We start from the raw sequence: 24,896 nt of genomic DNA, 5'->3' as shown, positions 1-24,896 counted from the left end.
TTATTTATTTTACAGCCTCAAATATACCACACATTATAATCTTCATGGTAATGTCAGGAATTAAATACATTAAATTAAATACAGTCAAATGGTCATAAATATGATAAACATGAACTTCTTGACTTTAAATGGGGCATGCTGGGAAAGTGAAGCGCCATGGAAACAATTGGATTAAAGGCTTGGTGCCTGCAGAGGCTTTGGAAATTACTTTAGCGGCAAAGAGTCATTATGGGAAACCAAAGAATGTCCATAATTAACAAAGCATGTGATCAAAATGGAGACGTGTGTGCACTTCTCCTCATGTTGCTCACAAACTGAAACTTTGGTAAATATTGGTTTCTATTCAGAAAAAAACAACATGCACATGATTGTGTTTCTTGTGGCTCGTTGGTCTAGGGGTATGATTCTCGCTTAGGGTGCGAGAGGTCCCGGGTTCAAATCCCGGACGAGCCCTTAAATCTTCCTTTATACCACAGTGGAAGAAGAAATCTGAGCTTTTGTGTAGATTAAGGTGACGTTGGTGTCCATGCTTATCAAAACTGTTCAGTACTAATATGGTTTAACTTTTTTCTATTGTTTCACCAACACCTACAAAACCAAACTAATAATATACCTACAACAGTTGGAAAAGGAGAAAGCAATCGACAGACTCCTTTGCTACCAGTTGTACCCCGTGGGGAAGTGACCCCATGTATTTATGGACCACCCAAAACACACTAGGAAGGAGCCCCTCTTAGACCCATCTATTTAAAACTCAGTCCCTTTTAAATGGAGAAGCTAATTAGATGAGTGGCAAAACGTCTTCTCAAAACTCAAAAGTCCATTTGCCTTTTTTAGAAAATGCTTTTTTGAGGAACTTAAAATCGCACTTTATTAGACACAGATTTGGAGTTTTCTCTTACTGAAATGTAATTTTAGTGACACTACCTTCAAGGATCAGGTTAAGCCTCCCCAGCAGGACAAACACAAACAGATTGTTTTTGAGACTTGTTCAACAAAAAGAAGGTGCTGCTTGATTTCATACCATCACTATCTGATCTAAATTATGATCTATTTCTTTCACCCTGTGGCCAAATCGCACTGATGGATCCATCACGGGAAGCTATCAAACTGGTACCATGAGCAAATTTGTTTCACTCTTCTTCACTGATTCTGTTTCAGCCTTTACTTTTATACCGTTGTTTTGTTTTTTGGGGCTAACACAGCAACACAGATGGATGCTATCATCAAGCAATATCACAAAAACCTCATCCAGCTATTTTTTATAGACGTGCTCTTTAAACAGTTTGATCCTGCACATGTACAACATCTGTATCTTATTCCTGTATATATATTTTTCTCTTTTTATAGTCATGTTTTCATGAAACTTGAAGTCTCACACAGTATCGTAGGAGAAAATATATAAATGTTGCTAATAAAGTCGCTAATAGATGTTTGAGGTTCTATGGGTACGATTCTTGCTTCGAGTGTGTGAGGTTCAGGATTCGAATCCTGGCTGCAAACCCACCATAACTTCTCGGAGTAAGACAATTTGAAAAAAGTGCCTTTAATTGTGCGACTTTGTTTTCTTGTAAACAGATTTACTGCTATTAAATCAGTCATTTGCCACTACTGGGCTAGAACTGGTTTTAACTCCCATTATCTATTGCACTCGGTTGCTTATGTGGACATGGGTTTTCATGAAGTTATCATACTACACTATTGTAAATATACAGTTATAGTATGTTCAGGAATCTGGTAAAGCATCCCTAGCACGACAAAAACAAACATATGCTTTTGTCCCAATATCAATGGACTTGTTGAGCTAGATGTAGCTACTATATAAATCACATATATCGGCGTCACTGTGACTTTGAAAACAGGAAAATTAATGGATAGAACCAACTGTGGAAGCTGGCACACTGGTACCGTCAGCAAGTTTCATCGGTCTCATTTTTAATGGCATTGCTGTGGTTTTCCGGTTTTTATGCTTATACACACTGATGTATTTGCCTTTTTTTTTACAGTCAGCTCTTTGTTCCAGCTGTTACAGCCTGTAAAGTAAAAGGAAAATGGATGAACACACCCAGAGAGAAAAGGAAAACACCTCCCCTGTGTCTTGTTGGTCTAGGAGATACGTGTGATTTGAACATTGAACATGAACATTTATGTCTTTGTTTAGCTAAGGTCATTGATTTCACATGTTTGAAATGGTGAAACAGAAGCATTTAAAACTACATTTTTGACATAGTGTACACACACACACGCTCTTTTCACCATCCAGATGAGGCTGATGGGTGATCGTGGCATCATTCCTGTGATGCAGAGGTACTAAATGCTGTTTCCTTAGTTTATAGAAGTTAAATCTAGCGTCTCTTTAGGTATTTCAAATCAGTTAAGACGTGTAGCCCGTAACCAGAATTCCTGTTTTAAGATGATGATCAAACTGGGGAACTCAAAGTGTTTCTATGTGGCTGTCTTTACTTGAATCTTCTTTCATAGTGGAAACTACAAGTGCAGATATCACATTCTCTGTGATGTGTCTGAGAACTGAGCACTGGAAGTTAAAGAAGGTAAAGTCTCTAATCTCTTTGATGCCTTAAACCAGTGGAGGTTTTCTGTTCCATCGCAGAGAATGTTCTTACTTCTGTAAACCTCTGACAGGAAAAGGTTTTTCTTTTTAGTAAACTGCACTCTAGCGCTGTATCGTTTAATCCACAGGTGTCAAACATACGGCCCGCGGGCCATGAGCGGCCCCCTAGAGGGTTTAATCTGGCCTATGTTTTATTTATGACAGAACACTGAGACCCAGGACTAGACAGCTAGACAGCAATGAGCCCAAATTACACTTATTTTTCTTGAGAAATTTCATTTTAGTTTGCAGATTGAAAACTAATCGAAAACATTGTTGTTACTTATTGGTTATTACTCTTTTATCTTACTGGCCCAATTGTTGTGGATCGAGTTTAAACATCTTGGATCCAACATAACTGAGACGGAGTCTGCAGGACTCAGAGGTTCAGACTGTACAAAGTCTAATGCTTCAATGTTAAAATGCTCCCGTGTAAAAATTGTAAATAGTAAAGAAGTAAAGCACATAGTTTTTCATGTAAATACATATTAACACATGGTAATACAGTTGTATACTTGTATATTACCAGACTTCTTTTCCTTTCACACTGTTGATTTTGTCAGTGTGTTATGTTGATGTCTGTGTATGTTTTTGGACACGCTATTCTATTCTATTCTATTCTATTCTATTCTATTCTATTCTATTCTATTCTATTCTATAAATCATCCTCTCACAGTGCAGTGCAGGTTTCCTGTTTAACGCCCATTAAACATCAACCTGAATGCAGTTAAATCTATTGAAACCCTTTGTGACACAGTACAATAAATATAAAATACTACTTTTCTGCGAGGCATCGCTGCCCAGGAATATTCAGTCGTCTGACCCTTTCCATCACCGGCAGCGGATTTTCTCCTTCGGGATCCGTCTCCCGCTTCCTCAAAGATTTATGCTCCACTGGCTCCGCTGCTCCGTTTCAAATACTTCAAAACACACCTGGCATCCCAGCGTTTTATGTACCACGGCCATAATAATAACAAAAACTAATTGATCTCAAATGAATAACTGATTGGTGAGAATTAATCACGAAAACAGTGACATGAGTGAGTATTTCAGTCCTTGCAGCTCCTCAGTTTGTTTGTTTTTTTCTTCCGTCATTTAGACCCTCGCTCAGAAGATGCCTTCAACCAATCCGCTCTTCTCTTCGCATCACAATCGCTTTCAATCTTCTTCCATCTTCCCTGTAATCCCACCTGCTGCACACACCAGCTCTTGTGATCCCGTCCCTTATTAAAATTGCATTGCGTTTTTTTACTGTCGTGCTGCTGCCTCAGCCAAGGTCACCCAGTGACGCCAGACATACTTTGACCCGTTTTGTTCCCATGAGATGAAGCCAAACAGATCATTCCTTACTGTAGATCATTGTCTTATAATTGGTTTCTCATGTACTTTTTTATTTCCCACCATGGTTTCAGTGTAAAGATTCAGGCCTTGACAAGAGCAACGAGTATTTTGGTGTGTGTTCTGCTCGTTTGTGTTCTGCACACAAATTTAAGTATTTTGTTTGTCATTTAATGAATCAACTCAGTGACAGAATGTAATATAATGCAGTGTAGATTAGTGAATAGTGAGCGTATTTGTTTCTATGTTTGTTATTCTTTGTTAGATGTGGTATTTTCTCACACTCGCAGGCCAAAACAGAGCAACTACTTGCAAATTTCCAGTCCCCTGCCCTGCAGAGGACGGCGATGCGGCCACGAGAGAGCACAGGAATAGCTTTAAATGGGGGAAACTTCAAATATTTTTCACGGCAGTTACTGGTATTTACAGAGTTGAGTTGAGTTTTATGAGAAATGTCGTATCATTTCTCATAAAACAAGGTCAAAGGCAAACGGACAATTCCAGGTGAGTGACCCTTGTCAAAAATATCTTGTTTTAGCTTTTTCGTCACTGCTCCACAGAGAATCAACATGTTTAACATTTTAAAAACAGGTCTGAGAATGTTTTTTGGGTTAGTTTGTTTTTTCATCGTCTGGAACTAGGAGAATGGGGGGAAAAAGAAACATTTGGTTTTCCCTCACAGGAAGAACGAGGAGGACGGAAGTGCCAGTGCATTTACCCAGAAAAAATACTTTCTGTTTTCCAATTAACTCTGAAGAAGAGAGTATTCTCACTGAGCTATTTCAGTGGCTGATGAAAATGAGCCACATCAACAGGAGCCAAGATTTCCATCAGTGGGAAATCAAGGACAAAAAGACTCACAAACAAGTTTCTACCCTCGGGCCACGATCAAACTCCTGAACGGTTAAAGAAAACACTGCCTTCGCTTCCTCATCGCTCAGACCGACTGTATCTGTAGCACAAGGCACAGAGCAACTTCTCAAACTCACTTCACCTTTAACTGATTTACCCTGCACGTTGTTCAGATTTTCAGGCTCTAGTTTCCCCCTCAGTTGGTCAAGAGCAGTAAAGACTGGTTAAATGTTTTGTCTTGTGTTCTCTCCCTCTGGTGAAGCTGATCCATGGTAATCGGAGGGATCTGATAAACAGGAAGGAATCATGTCTCTCACTCTCTCTCACGCACACTTTCTTCTCCCTGACGCTGCAGCAGGAATCATTGTTTATGCATCTTTGGTTTTACTGATTTATCATGTTGGTGATGTTTCTTTCATTGTTATTCCTGTTTAGGGTTTAGTTTTTGCCTGTGCATGGTTAGAGGGGAGACACCTGGTCTAAGCAGCTTCTCCTTTGTTTAGTTTTTGCTTATTGTTGGCTTATTTTTCTTAATTACTTACAGTTCTATTACCCCAAATTGGTACGATTTGAGGGCCTAGACCAGCGAGCCCCCGAAATTAGATCACGGGTCTTCAATGGGGGATCCGCGACCCCTAGGGGGTCCACGGAGGTACTGCAGGGGGTCGCAAAATCTTTGGTTGATCAGACATTTTTGTATATATTTTTTCTTTATTTTCGCCAACAAATTTAAATTTCTTTAAATACACACTAACATGAATCCGTCATATTTTAGTAAAAGGATAAATGGAGTTATCTTTCAGTCAATACTTCATTCATTCAGTGATACAGGAGCTGCCTCAACAGAGCACCGTTTCACACATAGCGCCACACTAGTCCTGTCAATCTAATCCTCCTGTACACAGTAGGCCCCGCCCCCTTCCGCCGCGGAGCCAATCAAGAGGCTGCATATTCAGTCCCCAGGTAAAATCCCAGACGCACGCTGCAATATTAGCAGAAGAGAAGCTAACAGTGCAGCTTACTCCCATCAGCAAACTACTGAGGCCAAAAGGGATCACTTGAACAAAATATTTGAATCTGTGTATCATTTGAATAATTTAATACTGAATGCAGACTGATAATAATAATGTCTAATTATAATTTGCACTAGGCCAAGTTTAATATAGAACACCTAGTCGGCAGGGGGTCCCTACATAATCAGCTTGGCCTGTAAAACGTTGAAGACCCCTGGTTTAGATGATTCAGGTTCAGGTTGTACCATCAACGTAGCGCATACGTATGTATATGAATAAATATGACAGGGATGTTGCATATCCGCATGACAAACATAATTGCTGTTGGATAAGGCTTCGTGATATTGTTGCGTGATAGCAAACATTGCACCTGCGAGGCTGCCAAACCAGCACAGCAACTTTGACAAAGGAATCCAGAGAGAGACATTTTCAACACAAAATCTACACCAGCAACCACAAAAATAAATAAATAAATAAAATAACTCCTTTCAGTGAGACTACAAACCAGAATTTTTTCATGGTTTGCCAGCTTCCACAGTGGCATCGTTAACCCGAGCAGCATTTTCTGCTTTGGGCTCATCTGGGAACTGAACCCACAACCTTTCGCAACCAAAGGGAGAATTGGGCCCCAGACTGACCCCAATAATTTAACAGGAACCTTGGTTCTTGTCTCCTCACCTTTCTTGTTCTTGTTGAGCAAAAGAAAACCCAGCCTAAAAGATATTCAAATCTCAAACGCGCACAACCCTCTAATGGCAGCCAGCAACTACAACAGCTGTCCTCATGCAAATTTAAATGCCTTTATTCTTCTATTTCTGTTGCCTGACATGTTCTTAAGTGAGAAAAGTTGCTTTACGTGCAGTAGGACTAAAAACACAATTTTTCAACTACACATTTGGTGTTCTGGGGGATGAGACGTGCTGAAACACAACACAGATTAGACAAAACACGTCATGCCTGCTGCACTTCTCAGAAATATCTGCGTTAAATAAAACCTACCAACCAGTGGGACTTGGGAGCCTCAAGAGATTCAATCTTTATGTGACCTTATGTGAATAGTTTCAGTATGGAACAAAACAATCTGTCTAAAGGCTGACAAGATAGTTTATGACTGTTTTGCAGAAACACTAATGAGTTGAAGTACTCTGAGGGTTCACATGGGAAAACAAAATTTTGAAAGATACACAGCAAATTGAGAAGAGTTGAATTCTTGGTGTTGAATTAGAGTTACACTAGTAGAGTTAATTATACTCTGGGTAGAGTTAATCCATTATAATTAACTCTCGGTCGATAAATGGTTGTTGTCAAAACCGAGTGTAAAAAGGGAAGTGTCACTAAATCAAACCTCTAGGTGTAAATGTTTAAATATTAACTTCGAACTTCTTACTCTAAACTCTGATCCTGTATTTAACACCTCGAGTGTTAGTGTAGATATAAAACGTGCTAAGATTATGCTAGCTAGCGTGCTAAAGTGGTGCTAACGCTACACTGTGTCTTACTGTTGCATGTTCTAATATTTGTGGTGCAAGTCTGAAAATGTATGTTTTCGTAAAACGTGAGAGTTGCTAGCTAGCGTGCTAAAGTGGTGCTAACGCTACACTGTGCCTTACTGTGCCTTGCATGTTCTAATATTTGTGGTGCAAGTCTGAAAATTAATGTTTTCATATAACGTGATAAGATGATGCTAATGGTTCGGAGTTGCTAGCTAGCGTGCTAAAGTGGTGCTAACGCTACACTGTGCCTTACATGTTCTAATATTTGTGGTGCAAGTCTGAAAATTAATGTTTTCATATAACGTGATAAGATGATGCTAATGGTTCGGAGTTGCTAGCTAGCGTGCTAAAGTGGTGCTAACGCTACACTGTGCCTTACATGTTCTAATATTTGTGGTGCAAGTTTGAAAATAAAAGTTTTTGAACTGCCAAGCATGACTAGCTTTTTATTTTAGTAAAGTTTATTTTCCAAGTGTTTTTTGTAGGATTATATAAGAATTATATTGACACCTTATAAGTGTTATGTGGGTAACATTAACACTTGTGTAGTTAAGAAATAGTCCTCTGAGAGAGTTAATTGCTAACACTACATAAAAGTGTTAAAAAAAACTGTTAGGCAGTGTGTTAAATTTAACTACAAGAAGAGTCAAATTAACACTAATTTAGTGTAAAGGTACCAATGCTTGAAAAAGTGTTAAATTAACACTCTGAGGTGTGGAACCATATAGACACTTTAAAAGTGTTAAGATCAACTCTTACAGTGTTAATTTGGGTATGATGATGTTACTGTGTATGAGCACAGGAAACAGCTCATTGGTGCTTGTGGTAAATGAAGTGTTACGACAGCTTTTGAAGAACAGAACCAACTTCCTCAAAAATTGTAAATTCAAACTAAGATGTATCTTCTTCTTTTCATCTTCTACTACCGCTTATCCTCGCTAGGGCGCCCCTAGCATGTAGCAGTTAAGCATGAAATAACCGCTGAGTCCATTTCGCTTTCTGTATAGAGCACACGTGTCCCTCTGGCGCAGCCGATCTGGCCCTCGAGATGAATTTGCAAAAGTGCAACAATTACATTGAAGACATTAACTGCACATTTTCCAATAAAAGTAACTACATTTTTTTAGGTTTCACACAATTTTAGTGAGAGCTGTGGGTATGACACAACATTGAGTCATACAGGAACTGCACTTGACTTTTTCTTAAGAAACATCTGATTGTTTATAAAAGATTTGGGTAAAGTGTGACCCATGATTACTAGTCATTTATAATGTTGTGTATATGGGGTAAAGATGCCAGACTCAGGACTTAGTTCATTGCACCTTTTAATTACTCATAGTAACTTATATCTGTTAATAATAGTATCATATTCTTGTCACTTTACTTAGAGCTGACAAATAGCACTTATGATATTGCTGTTTATAACTGTGATGTAGAGAGATGTATACATTATTATAACTTTATTACATATACTTATAGCTACAGATATAAAGGACTATAGTAGAAGTCAAAACTCATTATGCATCACTACACACATTTAGCAAAGCAAAGTAGTTGTGGTGCATCATAAAATTAACAAGTGACTAGGCAGATACTGACATATTTATAATGCACTATTCAGATTAAAATTATAATCATTCATGACTAGTTGTCATAATGCATCATGAAGTTGGTTATGAAGACTTGTGAATATGTATAGATGGTAATAATGACCATTATAATGCTTTATAGACACCTTATAAAACATTATGAGTGTTACCAAGATTGGTAATAGTGCAGTTCATTAAATGTCAGTACTTTTTATAATCATTGTGCTAAAACAAAGGGAAACATTTGAAGTTGTAATAATTTAAAGGTCTTGCCACCTTGAGATTAAATGGTTCTGTACGTGGCCCCTGAACTAACATGAGTTTGACACCCCTGGTGAAGAGGGTTTGCGCGTGATGTCACAGCCAGGTGGAGTCTCCATGGTTACGGCCACTGAGTGTCAAAAAGTGACAGTTGAACGTGGAGATTAACAGCATTAGTTTGAATCATAGGCTTTAATAGCGTCTAAATTGTAAAATTAATTTAAAAAATAAGATGAAGAGCTTTGGGAGGAATGACTGAACCAGCAGATTTGAAAAGCAGCCAGAGATATATTTTCACAGATATCTCCGACTCCCAAAGAAAAGAGAAGTAAATCGATGCATTAGAACAAACAACTGGACTCCAGGCACAGAAACCTGGTGTTGTGGTTCACATTTAGTGTCAGGTAATATTAATTTATGCTGTATTTTGTACCTTAAGTTACTTCTTTAATTTCTTTCTGGACAATAAATAACAATAAAACAATAAATGGAATATTGGTGATCACTCCTCATCATCCTTTTAACGTCCAGTCGGATGCTACAGTATTATATGGCCAATGTCTCCTCTCAGTAAAGCTCTTAGCGTTAGCATCTTCTATTAAGCTCCATTTATTATAACAAAAAATGACCTAAAACTAACTTAAACTAACTTAAACTGAGGCTTATCCACTTTTCCAAATCCATGCTAGTTCTTATAGATGTTTTTGCTACTTAGGGGGGCGTGGCCCCGGTTGGCAGTGACATCGAGTCTATATGTATGTGAGTGATGAAGATCAATATGACTCTTTTTGGGCTTTTTTTGCCTTTAATTGACAGGAAATGGGGAGGCAGATTCGAACTGTGACGACGACTGATGCTGTTAAACTTTTTCCAAGATACAGAATGTTGGTTTAATTCATTCTTGTGCCATTTCTCCACTTTTCCATAGAAAGACCACGGCTTCTCGTAAACTCCTGGGATGTTTATGAGATTCAAGGACCAGATTTCAGTGTCCAGCTGATGTGATGAGGGCATGTGATAGATGCCAGACCTCTGTGTTTGTTTTTGCAGATGACGTGGTCCCGCTGGCATCATCAAGGCGTGACCTTCAGATCGCACTGACATGGTGCAAAGTTGGCCGTGAGTCTCTGCTTCAAGCTCCTTGGTTTGTTGTTAATGAATGAGATGGACTGATGCATGCGGTATAAAAGTGCTCAAAATGTTTGCTACTTTATAGAAAGATCGACAGTAGCATCATTACATGGAAACAGAAGGAATTAGAGGTTGAAGATATGAACGATATTTAAGTCATATACTTAAATATCTTTCCTTCAGCCTGTCACTGACGAGTTTCTCGTTGTAGATTCTGGTGGACATCTGAGGTTTTTGCATCTGCCATCAGTGTCAGGGACTCCAGCTCCGTCCCTTCCACTAGAGACCTCATTATGTATCAGTTTGTCCCTCTGTGAGTTTCCTTCTTCTTAGATCTTCCTCCCCCCAGCACGCTATAGTGTAGAAGAGGACAACGCTTCTGGGACATATTAAATGACCTTAGCCTCCTGAGGAAATAGAGACGGCTCTGACCTTTATCCTGTACTGAGTGTGCGTTTGCCGACTAGTCCAGTTTGTGATCCAGCTGTAGACCCAGGTCCACCAGGACCTCCAGAGATCCACTACCATCTGCTTGGTTTCAGCTGATTTTAATCAAAAGGTGGTTTATGCCACATCACGAGACGAAGTTGTTCACCAGATTCTTCTCTTCCTGTTCCCGTCCATCTCTGATACACCACACAACTGCAGTGTCATCTAAGCACTTCTGCATACGACATGACTCTGAAGTCGGAGGTGCACGGTTCACTTGAGTTTCGCCGAGTCAAGCTTCATCACCAGACAAAACACGACTGCTATACAAGACAGCAACAGAATCGCAATTACTGTATTGATCCCAGGGGGAAAGAGCAATGTAGGCCATAAGAATAAGTGTAAAACATATAAGAAATATATATAACAATATGTAAAAGCATAAGTGAACACGTGTTCCGAGTTGTTGCTCTAAAATAACATTGAACATGCACAGCTGGGAAATTATTGCACTGTTACAGAGTCCAATAGTATATAAGGAAATACTATGAAAATACAGTGAACATGAGTTGTTATACATTATCAGTATATATATATGAGTATAAATATGGGTCATGCACACTCAGAGTGAAGGGTTGTACAGGTTGATGGTCACAGGCAGAAATGATTTCCACACAGTCAGAGACCATCAAAGGCAGAATTCGTAATCTGGAACCATGAATGGTCCCACGTCGCCTTTGTCAATTAATTGTCAAGTAACTGGATTAACTGCAACTTATTTTCGGTGCGTTTGCCCTGTGTAGACTTAAAATAATCAGGAGTTTGACACTTGTAAAAATGTGTTGTAATATCAAAAAGTGTGTTCCCTTTTTGATATTACAACACATTTTCTTAAAAAAAACAAAAAAAAAAAAACAAATGCTGTTAATAAAATGACCCAGAATCAATAATTTGCTCCCTGCATCTATTCCTGGGGAGTCTGCATGTTCTCCCTGTGTTCGCGTGGGTTCTCTCCGGGTTCTCCGGTTTCCTCCCACCTCCAAAGACATGCTCGTTAGGCTAATTGGTGACTCTAAATTGACCCTAGGTGTGAGTGCGAATGGTTGTATGTCTCAGTGTTAGCCCTGCGATATGTTGGCGACTTGTCCAGGGTGGACTCCGCCTCTCGCCCGATGCCAGCTGGGATAGACTCCAGCGACCCCCGCGACCCTAGTGCAGGATTAAGCGGTAGTATGAGATGAGATGTTCCTGGAAAGAAGCCTGGATTCGGGGCCATTTTCCCATGTTTCCCTGTTATCGTTGCTTTGTTGTTTGAGTTATTTGCTATTGCGGTATGATGCTTACATCTGATGTTTGTTTCAGTAGAGTTTGGAGATGAAGACGTTTCATCCGAGTAGCTTCTTTCGTTGTGAGAGATTGGTGGGAAGTTGAGGTTTAAATCGGAAACTCTGCGGGTAAAAAAAAAATAAACTTGTTGTGGATTTTACTCACAAAGTTTCCTGTTTAGACCTCAACTTCCCACCAGTCTCTCACAACTGAAGAAGCTACTCGAGTGAAATGTCTTCTCCGAACTCCACTAGTCCAGTTGTCTTTTGTTTTGTTTTTTTTTTCAAAACGTCTTCTGAATTACGAGGCCCTGGATGACTGAGAACCTTCACAGATTTTAGTTGTAAACCAACCTAGAAATTCTACATCGTGACTTGCCGCTTGAAATGAATCCTAAAAATATATGAAGCCCACGATATGACGGGACCGGCTGAGCGGCAGGGACTCGGCTCGTGTTGTTTTTCATCCCGGAGGTCAGCGAATGAAGTGCTCATAATACGAGGCTCACCCCCGGCAGTAAAGTGAACAATTCCCTCCATTTAGGGCTGGAGAGGGTTGATGAGGAGCTGCACGTTCTCTCGCTCTCGATTGTCATGCTTCAACAGCCACCGCATGGATTCGGCACAATGGAAGCTCTCCGCGCAAATTGGGAAAACATTCAGCCGGCCCATGTGGGCTCATTTCTTGAAAAGACATGACTTGTGGACTCCCATTATAGGAGAGTCATGTCACTTCGTTGGATTTCAGTTCACTACTCTCTTAGAGCCACGAGTATGAATAACACTCTGTATATATCAATGCATGTTACTGTTTTTCCTTTTGTTTTAAAGACACTGATTTCTTTGACTTAACAGGGAGATGTAACTCCTGCCTTGGCATGTTTCAGCAGGAACTTGACACTGTCAAAACGTGTTCCTAAGAAGTGTGTCCTTCTCAGGAAGGCAGAATTCCTGGTTCCTGTTTTAGCGCAAACTGGTTCCTGTTTCAGCGTAAACGTCTGCCTTGATCACACGTAAGTGTCAAACTTCCTGAGTCAAAGAAATGAGGAAAAACGGTGACATATTATCAACCGAAAAGACACAACGAATGCTATTGAGCTATATGTCAATACACTGGCGATGAGATACACTGTCATCACTTCTGTTACAGCACTAACAATTTCCTCGTCTTTTTCATGAATGGAGAAACACCGGGATTTTATCACCTCACTATTCTTATGCCGATCTATGAAAAATGTGACCATGGAGTGGCCTCTTCAGTATCAGTGTCTTTAGACCCGTATAGAGGGTATGCATGTGACGTCACAGCCGGCGAAGTCTCCATGGTTACGGCCACTGAGCGGCAAAAAGTGACAGATGAACATGGAGATTAGCAGCATTAGTTTGAATCACAGGCTTTAATAGCGTCTTAAATTGTAAAAATAAATTGTAAAACAATCAATATTCATATTTAGGTTGACATTAACCAAATTACCACTGGAAAAAGGAACGTTTTTCTGATGATATTATCAAGAGCATCCTACAGCTGCTTTTAAAGTAGTGGTAGTGTAATAGATAAACGGCTCCGGCAGCGATGCCCGGAGCCAGGACCACAGTGTTGAGGTGCTGCTGAGGGTGGGAGGTGCAGCAAACGTTACAGAGATTGGTGTTAGTGTTGCAGCATCTTTGGCTCGTCAACATGACATTAAGTGCACGTGAGAGGCTCCCGGTCGAGGGCGGCTGGATGACAGAGAAGCTGATTAATATCCGCTTTGCTTTCATTTCACCGCCGCCTCCTCTAGATCGGGCTCTCCTGCTGCTCACCTGCACCTGTCGGCTCAGCGGTGGGTTTTTACAGACCGGACCTGACAGCCTGCAGCTAGAGTGGGCCATTGTGAAAAATAGCCTTGATCTGTCTTAATCAAATCTGCTTTCAGAGACTGTCGACACTCCTGCGATTGGCGCAGACCTCTGTTTCTAATGTGTTTTTCTTCACCAGTGTTATTACAGTGGACGGCACACAGCAACAGGTCTCAGGCAGCAGACAGAAGAAGATACATCCCCGGAGCTAAAAGCAACCAAATAGGGTTTTTCCTGTTTGTTAGCACATACGGTGCTGACCACTTCAAATAAAAAAAGACATTTGTGTCATCAAATGTTCGTGAGAATGGCCTGCTCTATAAGAGCATGACATATTTCTATTTTTTGCAAAAGGTCAGCGCTCCATGATTCAAATCCATTCTTGTTCATCATTAATTTGTTCCAGGAAAGATATGATCTTTTGTCTGCGGGAATACTGACTGAGCAAAAGTAATTCTGTAATTCTATCCACTGGTGCACGCACAAACATGTGCTTCGGTCCACTGAACAAAAGTGAGATGCATAATTAGGGGTGGTAGGAAAGCGATTTGTTTGTGCTTTTCCGCATGGATTCAAAGCTGAGCAAGACCTTGTTAAGGGTGTATGCATCATCACTGCGGTATTTTTTAAAGCCAAGCTGCTCGACAAATAAAATCTGAGTAATGGAGAAGAGATCTTGAAGATGGAGACCACGGATACAGACCAACCAAAACCCAAAAGGCAGAGCTTTAATTCGCTGTGTCTGATCTTCAACAAGCCTATGATTCCATTAATGAACCGCAAATAAAACACAAATCATTATTAAGTGGTAAAAAAAATATAAATAAATAAAATGTGACACATTTGTGAAAGTTCATCTCTGTTTCTTGGTGCCAATCGGGAGGATGTGTGAAAGTGTGGTGAGAAACACTGACAACAAGCAATGTTTTTCCCGTATTGTATAAGAGCAGAATTTACATATGAAAAGGTCTTTTTCAAGAAGTCGCTCAGTCGTTCTTTTGTTGCCTAAGACTTATCACGGTGTCTGTTTTTATCACCAGAAATCCAGAAATCAGGAGCTGAATAGAGAAGACCCGGCTCTGCACACCAACAACGAAAATGGATTGGCAGCACTAAAGAGGCTCTTTACTTTTTTTTTTTTCAGGCTCCTCTGCGTTCTTATTTAAAAGATTTCACAGCTCAGGTCTGAAGTGTGTTTCCTTATCAGCAAAAAGGGTTTGAAATGTCTAGCAAACTTGATCAGAGAGGCCATGAGCTCAGGGTCCCTGGCTTGATGGTTTCATCCATACAGGTGGAAATGACTTGGGGCTATGAGGTGAAAGTGACATGGAGGGGATGCAGACAAATGAAAGACAGGCAGGCATGAATCACTCCTGGGGGAAGGACCGTCACTGTATTCAAGGTGAGAGCTGGAGGCTGGGACACAGGTCAGAGTCTGTCTGTCTGTTAACAGGTCGTCGGATTTAACGCCAGTGGACGGCTCACAGTCAGGGACAATGCAAACCCTTTCTGTGTGTGTGGATTCGTGTGCATCCTCCCCCTTGGAAATTGCTAATGCTTTCCATCTATGTGGGTCCACCTGTGTGCACCTGTTTTGTGTTTTTCTTTTCAGCAGCAGCAGGAGCGGCAATGTCCAGCTGTTTCCCACTGATAACAAGCTGATGTTGTCCAGCACTGTCTTCCGTCTCAAAGCCTGCCAGCCCACGGCTGATACTTTCCCACTTTTCATTAGAACAGACTTCGTGACCTGAATTCACGTTTAAAAGCACATTTCCTGGAGTAGTCTTGCGGTCCAAATGAGGATCCTAACACTTAAAATACATCTTAATAATGACCAGAAAGTGTGAGACGCGACAGTCGTGCGAATTCGTGTTTTGATATTCTTCTCGGGAATCGGCGCGTCCACTCCCACAGAGTCGCGCATGTGCTTCGCAGGAAAAACGGGTGACAGAGGTTGAGCAGCTCTAAGAGTCATCACGCAGCGCTCGTACATCTGGCTTAAAATGATACAGAAAGTATCGAGGGAGTGGCTGATGGCAAAACTATTAATGTGACTCTTCTGGTTTGCGCAGAGGCGGACACGCTCGGGATCGCACTCTCTTTATTTTTTTTTTCCGACCTTTGACACATGGCTGACATTGATGTAAGCGGCTGTGGTAGACTAATCCTCCGGTCTGTGACTCATTGGGGTGTACCGGGTCCGCGCTGCCCCCCGCCCCCAGCCCCCCCGCCGCCGCCGCCGCCACTTCATTCTCGGAATCGTCGCCTCGGCGCATAGGCTATAGAGAAGTTATGCGTCTGGCGCGCAGCTGTCCTGGACCGCATCCAAAAATAATTCTGGGCGACGGACCCTACCTCTGCTTCCGCGGGACATAAAGCATGCGAGACCTAAGTAACGGTGCCCACAAACTCAAACAGGAAACTCCTTCGACGCGTCCAGGCTGTTTCTCCTGCTGAGCGCACGGAGGTCCGGCGTGCCGTGATCATGACGGATAAAGCTTTCTACATCGGGATGGAGGTGGTGATCGCCGTGTCCTCGGTCATCGGGAACGTGATGGTGGTCTGGGCTGTGCGCATCAACCGGGCTCTGAGAGACACCACGTTCTGTTTCATCGTCTCCCTGGCCTTGGCTGACATTGCAGTCGGGGCTCTTGTCATCCCGCTCGCCATAACCATCAGCATAGGACTACGGACCCACTTCTACAGTTGCCTGCTGTTCACCTGCACCGTGCTCGTCCTCACGCAAAGTTCTATCATGGCGCTGCTGGCCATCGCCATCGACCGCTATCTGAGAGTCAAAATACCCATGAGGTAGGCCTAAAGGTGAATTCTTCTAGTTTCTGTAGCACCTCGTCCCAATTCACAGAAGCCTTTGTGTCTGGACCAAGGGCGCTCGCCAAAAACGCTCGTCCCAGTGCGACCCATGCGGCGTTTTCATTTCTCCCACAGCCCAGAAAGTGATGTGATGTGTGGGGTAATAGGTGTGATGGGACGTGAATCTCTGTGTCTGTACCAGGACTTACAGTCTGTCAGTGATAAGTGGTCAGGACGTTCAATTACCTGCTGTTAGTATGCATTAAAAAAAAAAAAAAAAAAAGATAATTTATTCATTCATTCAAGCACGGCTGATTGTCATTTACGATTCATAACTTCACCTCAAGTAAAAGCTGCACATCGGAACAGAAATAATGCATATTTTATTTCTTAACCAGAGCAGGGAAACTAGATATTATGCTGCGATTTTTCCATCTCGATAGATAGATAGATAGATAGATAGATAGATAGATAGATAGATAGATAGATAGATAGATAGATAGATAGATAGATAGATAGATAGATAGATAGATTTCCCTTCCTGGAAAAGACAATCTGTATTTCAGTCTGAGCTGAATAAGAATCATCCAGAAATCTTGCATGTTGCATTGCATCTTTACCCTGTTTTAACTGGATAAAGAGCCAAATTTCTCCAGGCTTTTTTTCTTTTCTTTTTCTTTGTTGTGCATTATCATAATTTTGCACTTTTCCTGTTTCCCCCTTCTTCCCCCATCTTCTACTGAAGTAGACTTTCCACTTCGAGTTGGCTCATTTCACACTAAGCTCGGACGAGACCAGCTGAGAATGCATGATTGGTCAATAGGCGCATGGTGGTTGGTTGATGGATTACATAATTTCTCAAGCTGGCACCACACACACACACACACACACACTAGTAAACACAACTGAAACTACAATTTTAGTCAATTGCTGTCTCCAGATTTGGGATCAATAGCAAGTGACACGGGTGTTACACGAATTATAATCGCTTCCCCCTGAACAGAAGATCAAATTTTGGACACGTTCAGATTTCTAACACCAGTGAGACGTATTTACTGTCTCGTGGTCAAGTGAGAATGCAAGCCAGAAGAAACCGAGTCCCCCTCCCTGAACCACTCCCAGGAACGTGGAGGGACACAGTTTAACAGCCACTGATTGCTTTTTATAGCCGAAGTGTCTGGAAGCAGACTGCCACGGTAAATGTGGTCTGAGATTATTTGTTAGCCAAGTTGGAAGCAAGAGCTGAGATCCCAGAGCAAGTCAAGGATCCAGGGAGCAGGTTTTTTGTTTTGTTTTTATATTTTCAGATGGACAGCTGATCTGTACGTAGACAGGCAGGCAAACGAGCTGAGGTTGAGACAAAAACATGACATTTTACATGTACAGTATAAATGTGTATAAATATTTATACACACAAGAAGAACAGGAGACATCCTGTGATTTATTTCTCCTGTGTTGTTTCTGCCTCACCCTCACAGAGCTGTGACTGTGTGCATTTATACCACATCGTGTGTGATTCAACGAGACAAAGAAAAGAGATTAAATACGACAGTTTAGTCAGAAAGCAGCTGTGGTCAGAGGAGAGAAATACTGCGGCTCAAACGAGCCACACAAGCACCTTAAATCATTTCATTCATTTCATCTGACTGAGGCAGCAACACTCAACGGTCCAGCACAGAAAGCTCGTTCACGGTCTCGAGGTACTGATGAAATACGTACAGTGATGATGATTACACCCACAGTTTCCTTTAGTGTACATAGGATATCCTTTTTTTTTTTTTTTTTATCTTTGATCTATCTTGTTTTTCTTCAACTTCTAGAAAAAGCTCACTGAATAAAAGTGACTCAGCAAGTGACAGAAAGTCACAGGATGGAGCCTGTGTGTTACACCCAATATGATATAATTCAGTCTAATACAGCAACATATACATATTACATAAGAACTGATGAGTTAAAGCTGTGAAATACTAACGTATTATCAAACCGTAGACAGCTACTGTTCTGCAATGAACCCTTCAAAGCCAGTTTATTGACTTTAACAATGGCATCCACCTCGATATAAACTATAATGGATCATTTGCAAATATCCCATAAAAGTCACTTGTGGAAACAGTGAATGATGTAACAATAGTTCCTTGAAAGCACTTTATTACAGAGTCAAGATAAAAAAAGTTGCCAGCTTCATAAAGGGAGTATGTGTTGTCATTTTGGATGATTTCAGAGATTTGTTTTATTTGTTTTCAAAAAATTACTCTTTAGCACAAAGATTACACCGATTTAGCATAACATTATGACCACCTTACGCCTCTGTATCTGCACAGCTCAGCTTATTCTAATGGTTTTACATTTGCGCTACTTAAGTCAGGAGCTACCTCGGCCATTAAGTCCTCACATAATGACGATAAGTGATTCTTGATTGAAAACAGTTGTGAGTCATCAGAGAATGAACGCGGGTCTTCTGAGGGTTGTCGTGGTGTCTGGTAACAGGCTGTTAGTGGGGGCCCTTCGGGTCCCATGGGTTGAGGAAAGGGGCCTCTTATGTTCATCCCACAGACACTTGATACTAGTGAATTTGGAGGCCAGGTCAACACTTTGTGCTATTCTTCATATATATCTGTGTCAGGTTGCATCCTGCTGGGGATAGCTGTCATAGCGATGGAGCGGGGGTGTCTGGTCTGGTAGTAAAATGCCTGCATGTCTACGTAACCTCCACACGAGTGCTGTGCCAAAAGTTTCCCAGCAGAACATTGAATTAGCACAAGATGGTTCACGCTATTTACTTCTCCTTGTCCGCGGTTTTAATGTTATGGCTGATAACGCAGCAGCACTTTATTTGAGTATATCTCCTGCTGTTTTAAAAGTGAACAAATGAAAAAAACTTTATCTTTTCCCTCGTTGCCATAGCTACAAGCGGGTGGTGACCCCTCGGCGAGCGGGCACGGCGGTGCTGCTGTGCTGGCTGGTGTCCATCGTAGTGGGCCTCACGCCCATGTTCGGCTGGAATAACCTGCAGCGTCTCCGCGACAACGGCTCCATGAGCGCCGGGGACATGACGGTGACGTGTCAGTTTGAGCAGGTCATCAGCATGGACTACATGGTCTACTTCAACTTCTTCACCTGGGTGCTGCCCCCGCTGCTGGTCATGCTGGCCATCTACATCGAGATCTTCTACATGATCCACAAGCAGCTCAACAAAAAGGTGAAAAAAAAGCCCCCGTCGTCCGCTGCAAAAGTGATCACTTATAGGCTACATCTGGGGTCTTTGACGTTCTTCAGGCCAAGGACCCACAAACTGATGGAGAGATTAAGTACTGGTTCAAATATTCAGTTTTTTTTTATTTCAGACATGTGTTTCATAAAGATAAACACACCTAACTGGTAGCTGCATGTGTCTGGGACTTCACCTGAATAGGTTCTTGGCTAATTTCAGAGAACCTGACGGAGTCACCATGTAACATGCGGACCTCGTGATCGGCTCGGCAGAGGCAGGGGGCGGGGCTTAGATTGACAGGTCTCGACTAGTGTGGCGCTCCGTGTGAAACGGTGCGCTGTTGAGACAGCTCCTGTTTCACTGAATGAATCAAAGTGCTGACTGAAAGATCCTGTCTTCCACCTCCATTTATTCCTCTACTATAATATGTTCATGTTGATGTGGGGGGAAAATTATAAAAATATATAAGATTTTGGTTTAATCAACCAAAGATTATGTTGAAGACTTATGATATACACTGACAGTCATCTTCTCTCGTGTCTCCGTAGGTGACAGCAAGCCACACGGACCCGAGGCGTTACTTCGGAAAGGAGCTCAAGCTCGCCAAGTCGCTCGCCCTCGTCCTCTTCCTCTTCGCGGTCAGCTGGCTCCCTCTCCACATCCTCAACTGCATCACCCTCTTCTGCCCCACCTGCAACAAGCCGGCCTTCCTCATCTACATCGCCATCATCCTCAGCCACGGCAACTCGGCCGTCAACCCCATCGTCTACGCGTTCCGCATCAAGAAGTTCCGCACGGCTTTCCAGAAAATCTGGAAGCAGTACGTGCTCTGTCAGGACCCGGTCGGCCGCCTTCCTCAGAGAGGGAGCCAGAGAGGACAGAGTCACGAGAGGAGGCTGAGGCGGAACGACGACGACGACGACGATGTGTGACCTTTTAGGCGGGCTAATTGGGGTTGCTGTGCGACTGTCAGGTTTTTCGCTGCGACCGGTCACAGAAATGAAAAAGGACTGGATTTATTGTCAATGCCGAAAGGGATCGAAGGACGTCAGACGGACGAAACGCGGACTGAACGATTTCCCTCCACCCAGCGAGCAACTGACAGGACAGGATTACAAACCAGCATGGAGATCCTAAATCGGACTTTCTGATTTCTCCACCGTATGGGACGAAATGATGTCGTATGGGATAAGGGGCTCCTCATCGGCCGCATCTTGTCGGACTTGAACCGGTGACTTGTGTGTGTATTCGTAGCACATGTGGAACAACAGTAGCGTATCCACTCATGGCCTTTATCATGTGAATGATCTCAAATATTTATCCCACCACGTGCTACGACAACGACAACAGCTTCAGTTCCCGTGGCCTTTACGGACACATGTTGGCTGCACGGAGGAGAAAAACGCGGGAGGATCTCGAACACGAAACCTCTGGTTTACCGGTGGTCACTCATCCGAGCCATGGCCTTTACCTTGTATGTGTGGTGCACCGTCACGTGAAGGTTGTCGCTTTAAGTTACTGAGACAATATGACAGACAGAATGACTAATACTAGCTCCTAGCTGTAGTTGAAAAAACACTTGATCATTAGATAAAAGGTAAAAAACCACTGATGTAATGTTTCTGAACAGAGAACTGTGAATCTGAGGAATGTCGGAGCTCCTCCGTGAGCTCAATTTGATCTTATCACTTTAACCCCACAATGTACCTCTGCTGCAAACGGATCATTGTGTAGAGTGTCTAACACATGTGTAAATGTCAGGGGAGGGGGGGGTTCGCTTCACTGAGCAGGTGTTTACAGAGGACGCATTCATGGTTGAATGTGTGAAGTAGCTCTTTTGGGACGGACGTAAGCTCTTAGTATTTCCCACTGCCTCTCTGTATCGAGGTTATACAGCTGAAGAAGTGTTTTTCATCTCCGAGGAGGCCGGCGTATACGGCCGCCCTCGCGTATGTTTGATTCAAATACAGTTTACACACACAAACACACACACACACACGTGTCTTTGTGAACCAGCGCGCTCATTGTATTTCCCCCGTGCTTCTCTTGTAAAAACGTCTCCACGTGTTTGTCCTCTCGCTCCGTCTCGTCCAGGCTAAGTCCTTATGAAGCCACCACGTGTATCATTTTTAATGTTTTTTGTGGAACTGCCAGACAAAAATTTTTTCCCCACGCCACGTTCGAGAACCTTTCGTGTGAACCTGTAATTTCCCGTCACTGACCGGGTTCAAGCCGTTTTGACAGGCGCCAGCGTTTTAATAAGAACCGCAGGCTTGCCAAATAGTGGGAGGCTTGTTAGTGAATGAAGTTTTTATTGAATAAAATGGAGTGCGAAGGTGAACTGAAAGCTTGAAGGGAGGACACAGTCAGCAGTTACCTGCCAAACTAGATCAGTGAGTAATCGGTATGCCTCCAGGCTTTCACCACTTCTCTGTGGATAGGTGGATTGGCAAAAGGCATTTTCTGACTGGACCTCTATTCATCACCATCACTATTATTATTTACTCGATTTTAAAATATACACATAGTGGCTTTAAGTGTAAATCTGTCTACTATCACTGGACCAGTACGATAACCATGATCTGTGCAATATCCTCTGACGTACGTGAACAATATCAGAAAATAACCTGTAGCTTAGATACCGACATGTAGACGCCGTCAACCACGATCAAATGCTGGAGGCCGGGAGCCGCTACGATGCCGCAATGTTCATATATATCTGACTGTAAAGGAATATGTGAATAAACGGGTCGACAGAAGGGAGCGAAAGCGGCTGCAAGGAGATTCTTCGTGTGTGTTATGAAAGCAGTCGTTGTTTTCTGACATGTTTCTGGAAAATACATCAAAGACAAAGGGGAAGGATGACATAAGAACAGAGGTGACTCGTTGTGGTTCACACTCTTTGTGTGAGAGGAATGTTTATTTGTGTAGCTTGGCGTCACGGCTCGCGTTAGGTTTCAGGCAGCATGACAAGAGATTTATTGATTTTTATTTTATTTTTTTCAAAAAGCAATGTCATTTTTTGACCTTTAAAGGACCTTTTTTTTTTTTTCAAAAATATGAGGAACTGGAAAACTTTGCTGAACCTAATATGTACATAACAGAGAGACGTGTGAGTAGGAAATGACATAAACATAAGAAATAAAGAAGCACTACGAGAAGCAATGATACACAATTTGAAAATCGTCGACTTTTCATCCTGAATTCTTTAATGAATGCAGCTTTTTCATTTATTTCTTTATTTATTTTTTTACCTTTGATGCGATGCAGTGTTAAAGTTAAGCACCGTGTCTGTGAGAAATACTCACATTATTAACAGTGAGAATGAAATCCTGCCCTGAAAAGCCTCCTGCTTGTGGTTTTCATTCCAGCCGGTTTTGTGTCTGGTGAGTCCAGATTTCCTTCATCATGACGCACAAGGTTAGTGCAGAGTTTGTGCGTATACACCAGCACAGCGACATGCTACCATGGCCGTAGATAGATAGTATTGTATATTGCAGCGTTCTTATATTACTTAAATTGGTCAACTTATGTAACCCTTTCCTTGTTTTTCTGTGATGACGGTGCCTGATCTTGCAACATTATCAGAAGGAATGTCTCACGCATTTACGTGCCCCCTAGACTTTCCGCCTTCCTCACAGAGGTGAAACTCTGCAGTCAGATGCCTTTACGTCCCGGTGTGAACAGCTGCCGTCAGACAGAGAGAGAGAGAGCCCGAGGCTCGGAGATCACGCGACCAGAGCGAAACTAAAAACACGGATTGACACCTCTGGTATGCATGAGAAGAGGGCAATATTTTTCTTTTTGAGCAACAAAAGCACAAACTCTACTGTGGTGATGTTCTGGCTACCAGGAGCTGATTTACTGCTTAGTGCTGCCCTCTGCTGGTCACTGCTCGGAACTAGATAAGGTATAATTATTAAAGTACATGGAGCCACAAGGAGGTAAAGCAAGATATAACAGTTGTTATTGCCAAAACAAAAATGTCAAATTCTGTGAAATGCAGGAAAAGAAATGATCCAAGGAAGTCAAAGTAAAAATTCAAGTATTAACAACATATTTTTTTGGCATTCTGTCAAAACCTACAGCATAGAAGATCTAGGGCAGGGGTGTCAAACTCATTTTAGTTCAGGGGCCACATACAGCCCAATTTGACCTCAAGGGGGCCGGGCCTGTTACCCAATAGCTTATTACCTGGTAAATAACGACAACTCCAAATGTTTCCCTTTGCTTTAGTGCAAAAAAGTGCAGCTACATGTAATGAACAACTGTGAAAGTTCTTATTTTGTCAAAAATTTTCAGCTAATATCTTCAGTGTAATTTTTGCAAATTCATCCAACGGGCCAGATTGAACTTCTCTGGCGGGCCGGTTTTGGCCCCCAGGCCTTATGTTTGACACCCCTGATCTAGGGAGTCTTAAAAAGTTTGATATTAAACTGAATTTGGATGAGTTGTAACATAGGACGACAGTGGAGTTTAAAGGAGGAGGTGACTAGAGTACGAAAGGTTTGATCAATAGATTAAACACAACAGGCTTGTTATGCTTGTACTGTAAAAAAAAAAAAAAAAAATCATAATCCAGTGGAAATCTACAACGACGATGTGACAACGACCCAATACGTCTCAATTCGAGAAAACAGCTTCAAGTACAGAAATGATGCAAAATCACAAACTCAAACACAAGTCTAAACTAAAGTACAAAAAGAGGAACGTGGTGCAAACGAAAAAACGTGTTGCAAAAAACAAAGACGGATGCGTCATCATGAAACACGCTGCAAATGGAGAAATGATGCAAACCATGAAACGATCTGCAAACATCACTCCAAACCTGAAGGGGGCGCTCCTAGCGTAACAGCTCAATGGAGAGATGTCTCAGATGTCTGGTTGTGGTTATCTCAGGTTCTATATTTAGATATTTCTGTAGAAAGTAATCGCTGACAAGGTTAAAATGACGCCTCCGCCCACTCCCTCAAGCATCCATGGGAATCCT

The 24,896-nt window shown here is 42.0% G+C and overlaps 1 protein-coding gene and 1 non-coding gene across 2 annotated transcripts; both read left to right on the top strand.

The window, feature by feature from the left end:
* The first annotated feature begins 381 nt into the window (after window positions 1-381).
* On the top strand, window positions 382-453 carry trnap-agg. Its single transcript has one exon. It is a non-coding gene; the product is annotated as a tRNA-Pro (tRNA).
* Window positions 454-15,204: 14,751 nt separating this feature from the next.
* LOC125006101 (adenosine receptor A1-like) lies at window positions 15,205-23,081 on the top strand. Its single transcript, XM_047581838.1, has 3 exons — window positions 15,205-16,692; window positions 19,600-19,894; window positions 20,455-23,081. The coding sequence occupies exons 1-3, from the start codon at window positions 16,367-16,369 to the stop codon at window positions 20,836-20,838; spliced, it is 1,005 nt and encodes a 334-aa protein (XP_047437794.1). The 5' UTR covers window positions 15,205-16,366; the 3' UTR covers window positions 20,839-23,081.
* The last annotated feature ends 1,815 nt before the right edge of the window (window positions 23,082-24,896 follow it).

Source organism: Mugil cephalus, chromosome 4 (genome assembly GCF_022458985.1).
Source record: "Mugil cephalus isolate CIBA_MC_2020 chromosome 4, CIBA_Mcephalus_1.1, whole genome shotgun sequence".
NCBI classification, from domain to species: domain Eukaryota; kingdom Metazoa; phylum Chordata; class Actinopteri; order Mugiliformes; family Mugilidae; genus Mugil; species Mugil cephalus.
The sequence above is the reverse complement of the archived record's forward strand: the minus strand, read 5'-3'. Positions and strand labels throughout refer to the sequence as shown.